Source organism: Canis aureus, chromosome 27 (genome assembly GCF_053574225.1).
Source record: "Canis aureus isolate CA01 chromosome 27, VMU_Caureus_v.1.0, whole genome shotgun sequence".
NCBI classification, from domain to species: domain Eukaryota; kingdom Metazoa; phylum Chordata; class Mammalia; order Carnivora; family Canidae; genus Canis; species Canis aureus.
Genome location: NC_135637.1, coordinates 16,451,966 through 16,467,280, shown reverse-complemented (window position 1 = coordinate 16,467,280; position 15,315 = coordinate 16,451,966). Strand labels below are relative to the sequence as shown.

General features: G+C 35.8%; 1 protein-coding gene across 8 annotated transcripts in view; it reads left to right on the top strand.

Annotated features, from left to right (window-relative positions):
- Window positions 1–15,315, top strand: part of MED13L (mediator complex subunit 13L) — a 297,211-nt gene that overhangs the window by 150,434 nt on the left and 131,462 nt on the right. For all 8 annotated transcript variants that reach the window (XR_013366559.1, XR_013366560.1, XM_077875776.1 and 5 more), the window contains 2 exons: window positions 666–750; window positions 14,369–14,452. Coding sequence is in view for 6 of the 8 variants with exons in the window: in XM_077875776.1 (XP_077731902.1) it covers window positions 666–750; window positions 14,369–14,452 (169 nt within the window). In the remaining 2 variants the exon portion in view is untranslated. The remainder of the gene's footprint in view (window positions 1–665; window positions 751–14,368; window positions 14,453–15,315) is intronic.

Here is a 15,315-nt window from a genome sequence, read left to right as displayed (position 1 = left end):
GAAATTTGAATAACTGACATTTTTGAAGATTTTTTCCTTTTAGTTTTTCTCTAAAAATACAGAAGCTAACCTTAGCAATAGTTTGTGACATTTTGTTATCTTTAAATAGAATTTTAACAAAATTTGTCTTTGTTGTACTGTTAGGTAGAAAGATTAATTTGAGAATTTCAGATGATTTCAAATTTTGAAGAATCGGATTGTAAGGATTTTTAAAAAAATTTTTTTATTTATGATAGTCACACAGAGAGAGAGAGAGAGAGAGAGAGGCAGAGACATAGGCAGAGGGAGAAGCAGGCTCCATGCACCGGGAGCCCGACGCGGGATTCGATCCCGGATCTCCAGGATCGCGCCCTGGGCCAAAGGCAGGCGCTAAACCTCTGAGCCACCCAGGGATCCCCAGATTGTAAAGATTTTTACTGGAGAGGGGTTGTACCATGGTCATATTCCTGAAGACTTTAAAATTGAAACATGTTATTTCCTTCTGTATATAGGTATTCTATGACTTTGGGCAAGTATTTAACTTCTTTTCTCAGTTTCTGTGCAAGATAATTCATTTCAATGAGTTCATTAACTTTGCTTTAGAAAAATGTTTTGAAAGTTAATTTTTATTTGAATGCTCCTCTTACTGGTTCAATTTTTTTAGTTTTGTTTTGCTTTTTTTTCAGTTGTGGAAGAAGGACTCTGGGAAAATGGCCTTTCCTATGAATGTCGGACACTGCTCTTCAAAGCAATACACAATCTGTTAGAAAGGTAAGAGAAGGAATAGCATCACAGTTGTTTTGAGACACCCAGGTTTAATGCTGGATGTTCCCAGGCTTTCCTGTAATTCTCAAAATGCTTTTGCATACAATTTTATGAAGATAAAATTATATACATCTCATTTCTTTTATATTGATATGATTTCAACCTTAGAAGAAGTTTCAGGAATAGCATAAACAGCCTCATATATCCTTTTACTCAGATTCATCAATAGTTTTTCTTTTACCCAGTTTGCTTTGTAGTTTGTGTGATTGCCTACCTTTTTACTTCTAACCTGTGTATTTTAAACTTGTTTCCTGAGCCACTCAAGAGTCATTTGCACACTTGAGAGTGTTCTTTCTTTAACCCCTAAGTGTTTAGGTGTACATTTCCTGAGGACAGTGATATCCTCTCATGTAAACACTGTACAATTATGAAAATTAGGAAATCTAACATTTATAAAATGCCATTATCTGTAGTTCAGCTCCAATGTTATCACTGTCCCACTTATGTCCCTGATATCTTAAACCCCTTCCCCCCAAGATCTGATCCATGATCATACATTTTAGTTTTCATGTCTCTTTAAATTTAGAAGTGTTCTTTAGCCTTTCTTTTTCTTTCTTGACATTGTATGAGTTCAGGCCATATGTTTTATATAATGTCCCTCAATTTGAGATAGTTTCTTCATGATTAGATTTAGGTTATGCATTTTGTAGTAATACCATAGAAGTGATGTCATGTCCTCCTCAGTATATCAAAGCAGGAGGCCTATGATTTCAATGTCAGTGATATTAACATTGTTGATCACTTGTTTGGGGTGGTGTTCTGTCAGATTTCTACACTGTAAATTAATAAGTACTTGTGAACTGTGACCTTTGTTAATTCTTTGTAATTATTAAGTAATTTGTGACCAGATACAATGAGGTTGTGTAATTATCCCGTTACCACATTTTGACTCATGTGTTTTATCTTCTGTCATTTAAATCAGCATAGTTATGGCTGTAATGATAATTTTCAAATGCAATCATTCTTTCTACTTCCATTGTTGGACATTTTTTTTTTTTTTTGTAACGAAGAGCTTTTCATTTTCTTGTATGTACGTGTGTGTGTGTGTGTGTGTGTGTGTGTGTGTGTTTAAGATTTTATTTATTCATGAGAGACACAGAGAGAGAGAGGCAGAGAGAGAAGCAGGCTCCATGCAGGGAGCCCGACGTGGGACTCAATCCCGGAACTCCAGGATCAGGCCCTGGGCCAAAGGCAGGTGCCAGACCGCTGAGCCACCCAGGGATTCTTGTATGTGTGTTTTAATCTCCCTTTTAGCTATACAAATTTGGAGAAATGGATTTCTGTTTTGGTCAGTGGATTATAATTTATAATTTATTACCACCATCATTTATTTCAATTCATAAATTCTTCCAGATTTGGCCAGGGGGAGCCCCTTCATGATGGAGTCTATGGCTTTTGGACCTGTTGTCATTGTTCAAGTGCCTCCTTACTTTATGGCATAACAGTGTATTTCTGGCTCAGATAGTATTTTAAGGGGAAAAACAAATGATAAAGAATGGATTAATTAAGAACTCCTATGGAAAAAAAACCTTTTCACTTCTCTTTCTGAGTCTTTATTTGATACTCTCAGGTAATCAAAGCTGAAAGGACATTCTGGTACCGTTATCCAAGCTGCTAGTTATGGTAATGTCACTACCGTGTCAATGCTTAGAGGACCTAAGCTGTAGTTGATAAGTTGTCACCATTTAAGTCACTCAGAAAGATCTTTCCCACCAAATTTATCTTTTTCATTTTGGACTTCAGTTTCCACTTCTGTACTTGGAGTAGACCTAGAGGCCATCCATCTGTTACTAAGGCAGTATATTTTGGAAGCATTGATTTTGAAAGTTGAATCTCTTAAATATTTCAAATATTTGGTAATTCTCTCTCCCACTGCAAAACAAAACAAAGTACACACAAAGTCCCTTCAGGAAAATGTGGAAACTTGACTGTTTATATACTCTGATGCCATAACAAAACTCTTATTATCTGTACAATAATTAATGCATCTTTTAAAGAGTCCTTTTAATGTAAGTTTGTAATGTATGTAGAACAAAATACATTTTTAAAAAATAAAATGTTAATATGTGGTTGAACTGTATTCTTTTCAGTCTTTTGTGTTTTAAATGGGAGAAAATTAGAACAGAAAAACAGAGTGAACAAAAATGCAGATAATTCATTTATTCTTTGGTCATGAATTCTAGGTTTGTAATAAAAACTGAATTTCAGGGGGTGCCTGGGTATCTTAGTTGGTTGAGTGTCTACCCTCGGTTCAGGTTCTGATCCCTGGGTCCTGGGATTGAGCCCCTAGAGTCAGGCTTCCTGCTCAGCAGGGAGTCTGCTTCTTTCCCTGCTCCTGCTCTCTCTCTCCTTCTCAAATAAAATAAAATAAAATCTTGAAACAACAACAACTAAAGTTCAGGTTAATCTCAGTTATTATTTGTTTTTTTTTTTTTTTTTTTTTTTTTTTTTTTTTTTTTTTTTTTTTTTTTTTTTTTTTATTTTTTTATTGGTGTTCAATTTACTAACATACAGAATAATACCCAGTGCCCGTCACCCATTCACTCCCACCCCCCGCCCTCCTCCCCTTCTACCACCCCTAGTAATCTCAGTTATTATTTGATAGGAAAGTTAATTGTGACATATGCAGTATGTCATACGATAAATCGTCAGATAGTTCTGAAGAACTTTGGGTTAGATCTGGGTTTAATTTCATAGTCTGTTACTTGGACAGTTACCCTAACCTCACTAAGCCTGAGTAAACACCCTTTACATTAAGTACAGGATACTGTGTACCTTGAGTTCTTGTTGGATGATGTCTATGATGTGTGCCACATAATACTTAACCTATTATTACTGTTGAAGACTTGTTAATTCCTTTCCCCATAAATATATTCTGCATACTTTGATTTGGATCCTCTTATAAGACTTTATTTTGAAATAAAACAGTATTTAATTTAGAAAATAATTAATCATGTTATTAACTACATGATTAATAAATAAATTGTTATTTCCTACAATTAGAATGGAGAGGTTGAGATTTTTTTGAAAAATTGTAATAATTCCTTTGTCTTTCAAAATAACGTTTTCCTTTCACCAAAATTTAAGTAGCTGTGTTGTGTAAGTGAAAATTCTCCTGCTCTTGAGGCAAGGAATCATCTTAAATGGTTGTTTTTAGCTCTCTTTATTCATTGTCACTAGAATCTGGGTTGGCTAACACATGCTTGCCCTTTTGTTTGTCCCTAGCCTAGACCATTTGCTGTAACTTAGTTATCTGTTTACAACCCAAATTTATTGAAATACAGTTTACTGTCTTATTCCTGGCTACTTTCTATTATGTTTTTCCATTTCTATTCAGAAAGATCGACTGGGTTTCCCATTGCAGGTATTTTGAGTTTCTAGCATGAAAGCCAGAATTGAGGTTATTGAAGCAGATCATCAAGGAATGTATCACTGGCAGGGTGTTTGTGTTTCTCAAACTCTTTTTTCCTCCCAGTTCACATTTTAACAGCTTATACTACTGATTTATTATTTTTGCTTTTTGTATTTCTAAGCAAACGGATTTGTTTAATTAAAAGAGAGTCTCTCACTTACAGCTAAGTAGGAGTAATATAAATTGATCATTTTTCCAAAAGGCAGTAGTTGCTAATGTATACAGAATGGTGAGCTACTGCAGTCGTTTATTAAAAATAATTTCACTACAAAAAGATAACACTGTATAACTGTATAACACAAAAAGGTAGCACTGTATAACACAGAATAAGGTAATTTCATTTTTATTGCTATTGATTGGTGCTGAGGTAATACTATACTGATGTGTGTAGAATATTTTAAATTCGAAGGTAATAGGACTTTAAACATTTTACCTTTCATTATTCCTCCTCTAGCTCCTCAGTATTTGCATACACTGCATTGTATATGTCTAGTGTCATCTGTTCATTAAAAAACCAAAAACCTCACTGTTGATTATTCAAGAGTATTTTCCTTTAAGATGTCAGATAGAAGCTAACACATCTGGCTGTAATATCACATCTTTATAGGGACGCATATTGCTAGCAGTCCGTTTCTTCATTGCCTTCAGAGATGGAAGATCTTCTGCATCTCTGCTCTGCCAATTTTCAATATATGTCTTGGGCAAGTGACTTAAGCTTGCAGAGTGCTTGTTCTTTTTTTTTTTCCCATTTTAAAGTTTTATTTATTTGACACAGCACAAGCAGGCGGAAGCAGCAGGCAGAGGGAGAAGAAGAAGCAAGCTCCCCGCTGAGCAAGGAGCCTGCTGTGGGGCTTCATCCCAGGACCCTGGGATCACAACAAGCCAAAGGCAGATGTTTAACTGACTGAGCCACCCAGGTGCCCCAAAGAGCCCTTTGTTCTTTACCTATAAAGTGGTGAAGGATTGTTTTTGCTCAGTACAGTACCTTTCTCTCTCTCTGTCTCTCTCTTTTTAAAGATTTTATTTATTTATTGATGAGAGACACACAGAGAGAGGCAGAGACATAAGCAGAGAGAGAAGCAAGCTCCCTCCAGGGAGCCTGATGTAGGACTCTATCCCAGGACCCCTGGGATCACACACTGAGCCAAAGGCAGAGAGACACTTAACCACTGAGCCACCGACGCATCCCTACCATTCTCATTATCAGAGCTCAGTAAGTGAATAACTGCTGTTAGTATTAGCTAATAGCAATATCACTAATAATATTTCCAGAGTTGGACACAACATTAAGTCAGTTAGCCTTCACCTTGATTATTCTGGAATCCCATTCTGTAATGTCCTTTTTTATGTGGTCATCCCTCCTTTCCTTGAACACTCCTGGTTATTTGAGCTTGGATTCTGACAGGACAGCTTTCTAGAGGAGTTCTTTTCATCTTCAGAGAGATGTTAGAATGTTTAGTTAGTTAGATGTTAGAAAGTTCATTGTTGGGATCCCTGGGTGGCGCAGCGGTTTGGCGCCTGCCTTTGGCCCAGGGCGCGATCCTGGAGACCCTGGAGACCCCGGATTGAATCCCACATCGGGCTCCCGGTGCATGGAGCCTGCTTCTCCCTCTGCCTGTGTCTCTGCCTCTCTCTCTCTCTCTCTCTGTGACTATCATAAATAAAAATGAAAAAAAAGAAAGTTCATTGTTAGAAAGTCTTACGCTGAGTAGAAATCTGTTTCCCATAATGGTTTTTTAAAAAAATCTTAATCCTGTTCTTTCGGGTTCATATATAATTCATCTAATCCTCATGTGGTGGCCTGTTTAATATCTTGGTACCTAAGTTTTTTGTTTGTTTGGTTTATGGTTCTTATATAATATTGAATAAGCCCTGTGCCTCTGCCTTCTAGATATCCCTCTAGCCAGTCCCATTCTCTTCATTTTGACTGCCACTGGCCTGCTTTAAGACATATTAAGTATTTGATAAAGTTTTGCAATGACCTCTTCTATAGTCAGTTTAAGCTTAGTTATGCTGCAGTAAAAGAAGACCTGAAAGATCTTACTATCTTAATAACAATTGAAGTTTATTTCTTGCTCATGCTGTTTGCTTACTGTGTCATTTAAGAGTAATACTCCTTATATCCTCTTGCCTCCAGGCAAGAATCTTGTTGGTGGGGTAGCCCTGTCAGAGATTTGCTGGGCTCCTGATAGAGAGCAAAGAGTAATAATGGCAAAATGCATAATTAGCTCATTGAAGCCTCTGTTTACAAATGGTGTATGCTGTTTCTCTTCACGTTCCATTGGCTGAGAAATTTGCCACCAAACTTAAAATCAAATGGATGAGAAAGTATTCTCTCTCCATCTGTAGGAAGTACCCAAGTCACATGGCTGCACTTGATGTTAATGGGACAGGGAGATACAGCGCATATTTGGGAACAGATACAATCTACCTTACCACTTAATTGAGGTCTTCTCCCTTCTCATAATCTATCCTCCAAGCTGGTGTTGGTTATATTACTAAAATACAGATATGTTTCTAAAATGTAATTATGCATCTATTTATACACATCTTTAAAAACTTTGAGCTATATTGGCTTCTTTTGGTATATTCTTCATTTGTGATTTTTTAAATCAGAATTTTAGTATATGAAGTGTTTGGGTCTTTTAAGTTTTATTGGTTTAGATGATGCAATCACACTTATTTTTTCTCTTCTGAGACAGTAAGTATGCTTGTTATTTTCCTAATGATAGGTTGTCCCTTTTTGGCAAAGTACCTGGCAGGATAAAATACCATTAATTTTGTTTTTACTTATATAGGCTCTGCTGATTTTCCTGTCTTTTTCTGATAATGCCCCAATTTAGATAGTTTTCATCAGTCTCTGCAATTTAGTGGGATTTTGTTATGTATTGACAATAAACTTCTCAAAGGTTACACTTTGTGTTTCAAGTTTAGGCTGCCTCATCTTCACTAATGGAAAAGGACCTAGACTGTGGAGAGATTATGGAAAACTAAAACCTGTGATCTTTTGCGGGAGTTTCTTCATTTGGCATTTTTAATATTGCAGCCTTAGTGGCTATTACTCCTGTGGTATTGTAATTGGTATAGTTTTCATAGTATACTGTATCCTTCTTACCTAACTCTACCTCAGCGAAATAAATCATTGGGTTGGAGAGCTGTTAAAAAAGAAAAAAGCCAGGAAATATGTGCAGTTCATATCACCCAGAGTTTTAGTGCTGCCTCAGTGATTTGCATTACATGTGGGATTTAGGAAAATCTTGCTTTCATATAGCTTTGTAGAAATGCTTAAAATGTCTGGCATAATGCTGTCAAATTGGCATTAAATGTGGTAGTATATTTTAATTTTAATTGTCTTAAGTTTTTTAGAATAAAACACATAAGCTGATTTTGATAGAAAGGTATTTTTTTCTTCTAAAGTGCAGATCACTGCTTTGCACACAATAGAAGATTACATGGGTTTTTTTGAAGCTCTTATGCTCTATCCTGTCCATACTTACTTAGGGAGACTTTAATCTGTGAGTATTGGACGTTTGTAAAACATAATGGCCTTTCAGAGTAGTCCACTGGTGCTGCTTTCCTAATAGATTGCCAGCATAGTCACCCCATGGTAGTTTATAACACAGCTGTAAAATTGCCTTTGGCCCAGAGCTTCTTGGTTTGCCAAGAGTTGGTGTTTAGAGGGAAGATATTTATTTGAAAAAGTACAGTAAAAATAACATGGAGAAAGTTGGAATTATAATTATGATGGCAGTAGCATTATGTTTGGGTATTGTTAGCTTTCAGTGTCTCTGGTATTTGATTTAACAGAGGTGAACATCAGAGGGCAAGTGAGCACTGTCCTTGGATGTGCTGGTTCAAGAATTTAAAAATAATAAATATTTTTAAATAAGAATTTAAGAATAATAAATAGTTTAAATAAGAATTTAAGAATAATAAATAGTTTAAATAAGAATTTAAAAATAAATAAATATTTATAATATTTATTATAAAATAAATAAATTTTTAAATAATAAAAATTTAAAAATAATAAATTTTAGATGGTAAAAAACCATCTTCAGTAGAGCACTATGGTAGTAGGTACCGGCCTAGTTGAAGAAATGGTGATAGAAATTTGCAACATTGAGAGTCCTTGGGTATAATGTAATAGAGCAGGAAATGAGTAATCAATAAATTTCCATTTTATTGAGTTGTGGCAGTGTGCAGTTCTCTAAAGGAAGTAGAAAAGTGAGTTTTTAGAGCTAAGGCGCATATTCTTTTAAAGGAAGAATCACTATAAACATTACGGACACACGTGAATAAAACCATGTATCTACTTGTAAATTTCTAGAGAGAAACGTGTTCACTGTAAGACCAGTCAATTTATCTATTTAATATTTTTAGGACAGAGAAAGGGTTAAGACTTTAAAACATAAAAAATTTTGTGGCTAGACGATGGGATTGATTCAAACTAAAAGTTTGAAATTAGAGGAGAGATTCTTTGGAACAGCAATAGGATGGACGTTTTCAGATAAAGGGAGTCCTACAAAAACACCTAACCTTAAAGAGATTTTGGAAAGGATGGAAATGACAGCCATTACTTGGCCAGAGGAGACAGCATCCACTAAGGCACAGTAGAAACCCAAAATAATGAAGATAGAAGGGATCAGTTGAAAAAGGTTTCTTCAGCTTTTAAATTATAGGACTTTTATTTGGTTGGGAATTGGGAATAATTTCTAGGAAGGAGATAATTTTTAGGAAGGAGGGTTTTTTGCATGTGTGTTTGTTATAGATTGGAGTGGTGAGGTAAAGGCTTTGATGCTGGTGAGGAATTTCTGTTAGGAAATTATATAAAATTTAGTTTGAGCAGCTCCATAACCAGATAATAACACTTAAAGTGCATTTTGATTCAGAGTGTGGTAGAGAGACACTGTTCTTGGACTTTTTAATCTTTGAAAACTGTCACATCTGCATAATTTGAGGTGCACTGAAGGACCCAGAGCCAGTGGCCAGTGGCCAGTGGTCCCATAGGAAATAGCTTGCTGAGCTAGATTGTGGCTACTGCTGTGGCACTTGTAATCTTATACCAGATCTGCCATGGCTTTGGGATTAGAGATTGGGGCTTGCCAACTTTGAAGTTAAATTGGTCTTGTAGTTAATTAATTAGAGCCATATGGTGTGGCCCAGAAACACATGTGTGTATGTGTTTGTGTGTGTCTGTATGTATAAACACACACGGACACAAAACCTGATTTCATTTTCATTTTTCAGCGGCTGTTTTCTTCTTTGAAACATTGATTTTTGGGAGATAGGGGGGCAGGGAATTATTTTCTGAAGAGAAATACTTTCCTCAAATTATTGATTAAAGAATATTTTATAAATCTGGAATTGCATTGTGACGTGAACTTGCAACATAATATTATTCTACTTTACTGAATTATGTCATATCATAATAGTAAGGTGATTTTGAAAATTTCAATAATCATGACTGGAGGGATCCCTGGGTGGCGCAGCGGTTTGGCGCCTGCCTTTGGCCCAGGGCGCGATCCTGGAGACCCGGGATCGAATCCCACATCGGGCTCCTGGTGCATGGAGCCTGCTTCTCCCTCTGCCTGTGTCTCTGCCTCTCTCTCTTTCTCTCTGTGTGACTATCATAAATAAATAAAAATTAAAAAAAAAAATCATGACTGGAGTTCCCAAATGAACAACTAGAGTTAACTGACATTCTTTGCTCTATACGATGTTGGTTTGAAGCAAAGTTTTTGGTAAATGGAGTGTCTGATGGAGTTATATTTGTCAAGTTAAATATAAATTTTGTTCCTTAAAAATAATATAAAAGTTGTCAGAATATGAAAAGGGAAAATTATATTTCTCATGTTCTTTAGTTTTTATACTTTAGAATTATCTATATTAAAAAGATTTAATTCTGTTCAGGTATAATTAAAGTATATGGACAGTTGTACTAATCTTCCTAAACTTCTTTGGCATTTATGTGATTCCCTACATGTTGAGTATCTATTATGATTTTAGTGTGGAGTGAGAGCTGATGGGCTATAAAAAAGGTGAAATATGTAGATTTTATTTTCCATCCCAACATTGAGTGTCTCCACTAGCTGTGGACATAAACACACAAGAAAATTCAAATAATTGGATGAGGCTGCCCACGATTAGTGGTTGTGAACATGAATAATAACACTATTGTGAATAGGAAAATACTCCTTGTATGGAGTATTCATTTCTCAGCTGTTTATTGAGCACCTACTAGTATAGAGCATAACATAGCATATTACATAATAGGCATTGAAGTATTTGTTGAACATTGCCAGGAAATAGGATACTGTGTCTGCCCCCAGATTTCTCATAGTTTCTTGGGAAGAAAGAGCCATAGAAATGAATTATTACAGTTTGGTGATAAAAGTGCTGATTTGTAGATGTTAGAATGCTGTGCAGGCTATTCTGGGACAAGAAAAATGAACAGAATTAAATTTGAGGAGGATGGAATAGGGTGAGATGGGAGAGGGATTCCAGGCTGAAGCAGGTTAGTAAAGATCAGTGGTAGTGTTCTGTGTGGAAGTCCTCACTCTAGGATCTGCTTTCGAGGGCTCACCAACCCTGTGGAATTATATGCAGTGTTTTGCTCTTCTATGCATTTTTCAGGAGAAAGAGTCTATAATAACTTTGAGTGGATTTATTTATACAGTAGAATCATGACCCAAAAATGATTGAGAACCAAGGGCTTAGTCCCTCAGTATTAAGCTTGCTCTTGAGCCACCATGGTTCCAATTGTCAATCAGGTGGTAGAAGTGTCTTCCTCAGCAAAGACACAGCCCTCCTCTCTCATTTCCTCCTATAACCTAAAGTACAAAACACCATCTGGAAATACTTCCTGTATTAGTCCTGCAGGATCTGTCTCTTTCTTTCTCTTTTTGACTCTGTGTGTTAGAGAGAGAGAGTGTGAAAGAGAAATTGAGTGAAGTTTGTTTTTTGAGTCAACTGTAGTTAAGACTAGGGAGATTGACAAGTGTAAAAATTGATGGTGATAGTTGTTGAGTTCTTTTTACCCGTTTATTGAGTGAAAAGAAACTTCGTCCTCATACTTACTTACCCACCTTTACATCTAACCGAGCAGCTGATTCTCTCTTGACTTGAGGGTCAGTGCTACAGTACTCAGTGACTTCACTAATTTGATCCCAACCTTTTCTGGGGTTGTTGGTAACTTTGCTAACTCTCTGCTGTATCACTGCTGAACATGACATTTGAAGACTTTTTTTTTTTTATTGCCTGTCAAAGAAGTAGGATCTGTAGTGGGAACTCCAGGAGATTTGTTTTGTTTTTAAATTTTTAAAAATATTTTTATTTATTTATTCATGAGAGACAGAGAAGCAGAAACATAAGCAGGCTCCAGGCAGGGAGCCTGATGCAGACTCTATCCTGGGACTCCAGGATCACACCCTGGGCCGAAGGCAGGCACTCAACTGCTGAGCCACCCAGGCATCCCCACTCCAGGAGATTTGTTAGCATAGAGAGTTAGACTCTTAGGATTTTCATTAGCTTTTCACTCTTTGCCTTTGTACTTGAGTAGTCTTGGCTGTGTGCTATTCCTTTGCCCCCAACCCCTTGTTTGTACTGAAATGAAATAAGCAAATAGAATTTGTGGCTTTTACTTGATAGAAGCACAAGGGTTTTGAAATAAACTTTACACTTTCTTCTTTACTCAGGGATATTTTATCTATTTTTCTTTTCATATTATACTATCTAAAGCCTTGTTTTTTTTTTCTGTCCTTAAATTGTAAATTCATGTTGTTTTTCCTGTTATTAAATAAATGATTCTTTTGAATTTTGGCCTTAAGACGTATATGAGAGTATGAATACTTTATTTAAAGTGGTATTTATTAAGTGAGGACGTGTGTCAGTAGAAGACCACATTTAGTGTTGATGTGATTCTGTACTTGTTAGATGCCCCATTGCTTTCATGTTAGTTAATAAGCATTATCGATTTTTAAGAATACCTTCAACTTAATAAACAGCCCTTAGAGAATAAAGAAACATTAAATAGGCTCATCAATTACAGGATTCAAGTGGACTTTGAAAATGAGGAAGGAATTGGAGAAATGTGACAGCATGAGAGTTAATATATGTGATAAATGTTGTGGTCTTGTGTTCAGATATATACCTGGACTTACCACTCTACTATCAGTTAGCTGTGTGACTTTCTGTAGGTGACATTTTCTGTGCTTTAGCTACTTCATGTACAAAAATTGACATGTTTAACATCCATCTCATAATAGATATTATAGTAATTAAATGCTATACTGTGCCTGGTAATGAAATGTAGTCTTGGTAGTAGGGATTCTAGTGGTAGATATTGGTAGTATTATTGGGGGAAGGAACCTGTTACCAAACGCTAGAGTTTTTCAATGGAAATATCTTTCCATCTGTCCATCCATCCTGCCTGTTTGCCTGCCTGAAAAATACAGTTAAGTCTCTGAGCTAGGGTATAAACTGTGGAGATACTTTTTCAGTTTTGCTTCTTGAGTACTTCCATGTTATTGAGTATTCCACATTTTCTATTCTAACTTTAATGTAGTCACGTAGTCTTTAACCCTAAAAGCAAGTTAATTTATAATCTTAGGAAAACAGATTGAGTAGCTTTGAAAATGATTTTCTACATTGTGAACAAGGAAGATTGTAGAGATTCATTTTCAAAATAAAAGCAGTTGAAGCCAGTGATTTTTTTGATGCAGCAGTGCTCCAAATTGGCCTCTGCCCACAGGGATTTACATGTGGCCAGCAGAAACTATTGCCGTTTACTAACCCATCTAACCTGTAATGAGTTGGGTGAAAGCTTGTTTCCATCCTTCTTGATGGCAAAGAAATTACAGAGGCAAGAGCCATGTGCAGAATTGCCTGAATATTGAATAAAGAATTGCTATATAGCTCTTTTACAGGTAGATTGAAGAATTACATCCAACTTTCTGACAGTATTTCTTACAAAATATGTGTCATTTCATTGAATGATTTTAGGGATTACTGTATTTCATCAATTTCAAAATGTACATTTTCTCCCACATTTTTATATTTTAAAAATCAGGGATACTCCTTGCAAATGATGGCATCTTGGAATTGGCCAGATGGCAATTATGATATAGTTGTCATATGCCTGCACATGAGTGAACTTGGTCAGAGCTGTCTATATTGTTGTCACTTCAGTTGAATTGTGTGCATTTTTGGTATTATATGAGTTGAGTTCAATTACCATTAACATGTCTTCGGAAAGATTTACCCTATAATATGACATTGAAACATAATGTACATAATACAGCTTGGAAGCAGAAGTGAGGCACAACTTAGATATGAGGGAAGCTGATAATTGCCATTGAAGAAATGGCTTCCGTTCATTGTTTCCTGCCAAGCCATAGCCATGTGCTTCATCACACCTACAAAAGAAAATACCTGGAACGCCTGGGTGGCTCAGTGGTTGAGCATATATCTGCTTTTGGCTCAGGGTGTGATCCCGGGGTCCTGGGATCGAGTCCCATATTGTGCTCCCTGCATGGAGCTTGCTTCTCCCTTTGCCTACATCTCTGCCTCTTTCTCTGCCTCTCTCATGAATAAATAAGTAAAAAGTCTTCAAAAAAAAAAAAAAAAAAAAAGGAGAAAAATACCTAAGTAGAAGAGGTTCTGCAGTGCTTCTGTTTTCTGTTTCTGAGGTCTCTGCTAAAGCATTGCATGTCACATGTGAAGCCAGAAAGCCAGCATTAAAACTTGTGAAATGAGCATCACTAACTTGGAAGAATACCTTTGAGGTACTCCTAAGGAGTGCTGCCTATATCCCCAACATTCTTGATGACCCAAGAATTGAAATAGGGCAAAAGTGTGTTTGGATTTAAAGTAATTTGGAAGCTTAAGACATTTCAGGAATATATCAACCAGTTAATTGTGCATAATTTTTTACATGTGCAAGAATAATACATAATAGAAATTTATGCCCAAATTCAGAAAGTCCTTTCAGCACTTTATAACGTAAAAATTTAAAGTGAGAAGAAAACCTTTTTGAAAGTATAATTAGTGATGTTTTTATTTTTAATAGTATAGCTCATCTGCAATTATTTGATTCAGTGACTTGCTAATTTGTTATTGAAACTATAAATATAATTCTTGGTGTAATTATTGTAGGTGTCTAATGGATAAGAACTTCGTTAGGATTGGGAAGTGGTTTGTCCGACCCTATGAAAAAGATGAAAAACCAGTCAACAAAAGGTGAGTCTTATACTTTTAAAGTTTTCGTTCTTTTGCTTGACCACAACTATGTTGTAGGAAGTGGTGGAGGAAGCAGCTAATTTATTTTCCAATAATCTTAGTAATTTAGATGTGTTAAAATAGATTGCTGAATCACATTTTATTAAATATTTTCTTAAATTTTTGTAAAATATTGGAAATTGGACTAGAAAGATTATCAATGACCCATGTCTATCGAGCCCCTTCTTACTACACTATTTGGAATTTAAAATATTCTATTTTGTTATTTTTATTGTCCTTTTTAAAGTCTTTTTACCTGAAAGTGTTATATGTTGTAACTTTAAAAATAGTCAACTGAATTTAAATGCTGATAATTTTTATAGAATTGATTGATGCTCCTTAAAAGTTGGTGAATAGTTTTTTGAGATTTCTCAAACTAGGACTATGAATTACTTTCTGAACAATCCTAAACTTTTAACCATCATTTATTGTATGCATGGCTTTAAAAGCAGTCCTTTATACTGAGCAAGCATGCAATTTTAGATCAGTCAAACCAGGATCAAAAACCAAAGCCTTCAAAACCAAATATTTACTTCATTTACCTATGAACACAGCATAGACTTATTTGAGTCATAAGTTGATGGGTGATTATTTCATTTCTGAAGAGCAGCACACACAGTCTCAATTCTATTTTGCTGTGTGTGAACTTGCCCCAAGCTAAGGATTCCAGCTTTTGGCTGCAGATAAGAGCTGTTGAAGTGTGTTACATGGTAGCTCTAAGGTTGGTAGTTTTTAGGTAGTTTGCCACAATTTTGGTTGGCAGCTCTTGCCTATTTTGGAACTTTTACTTTCTTGTTTCTACCAGTGATTTACTTAACATTAGC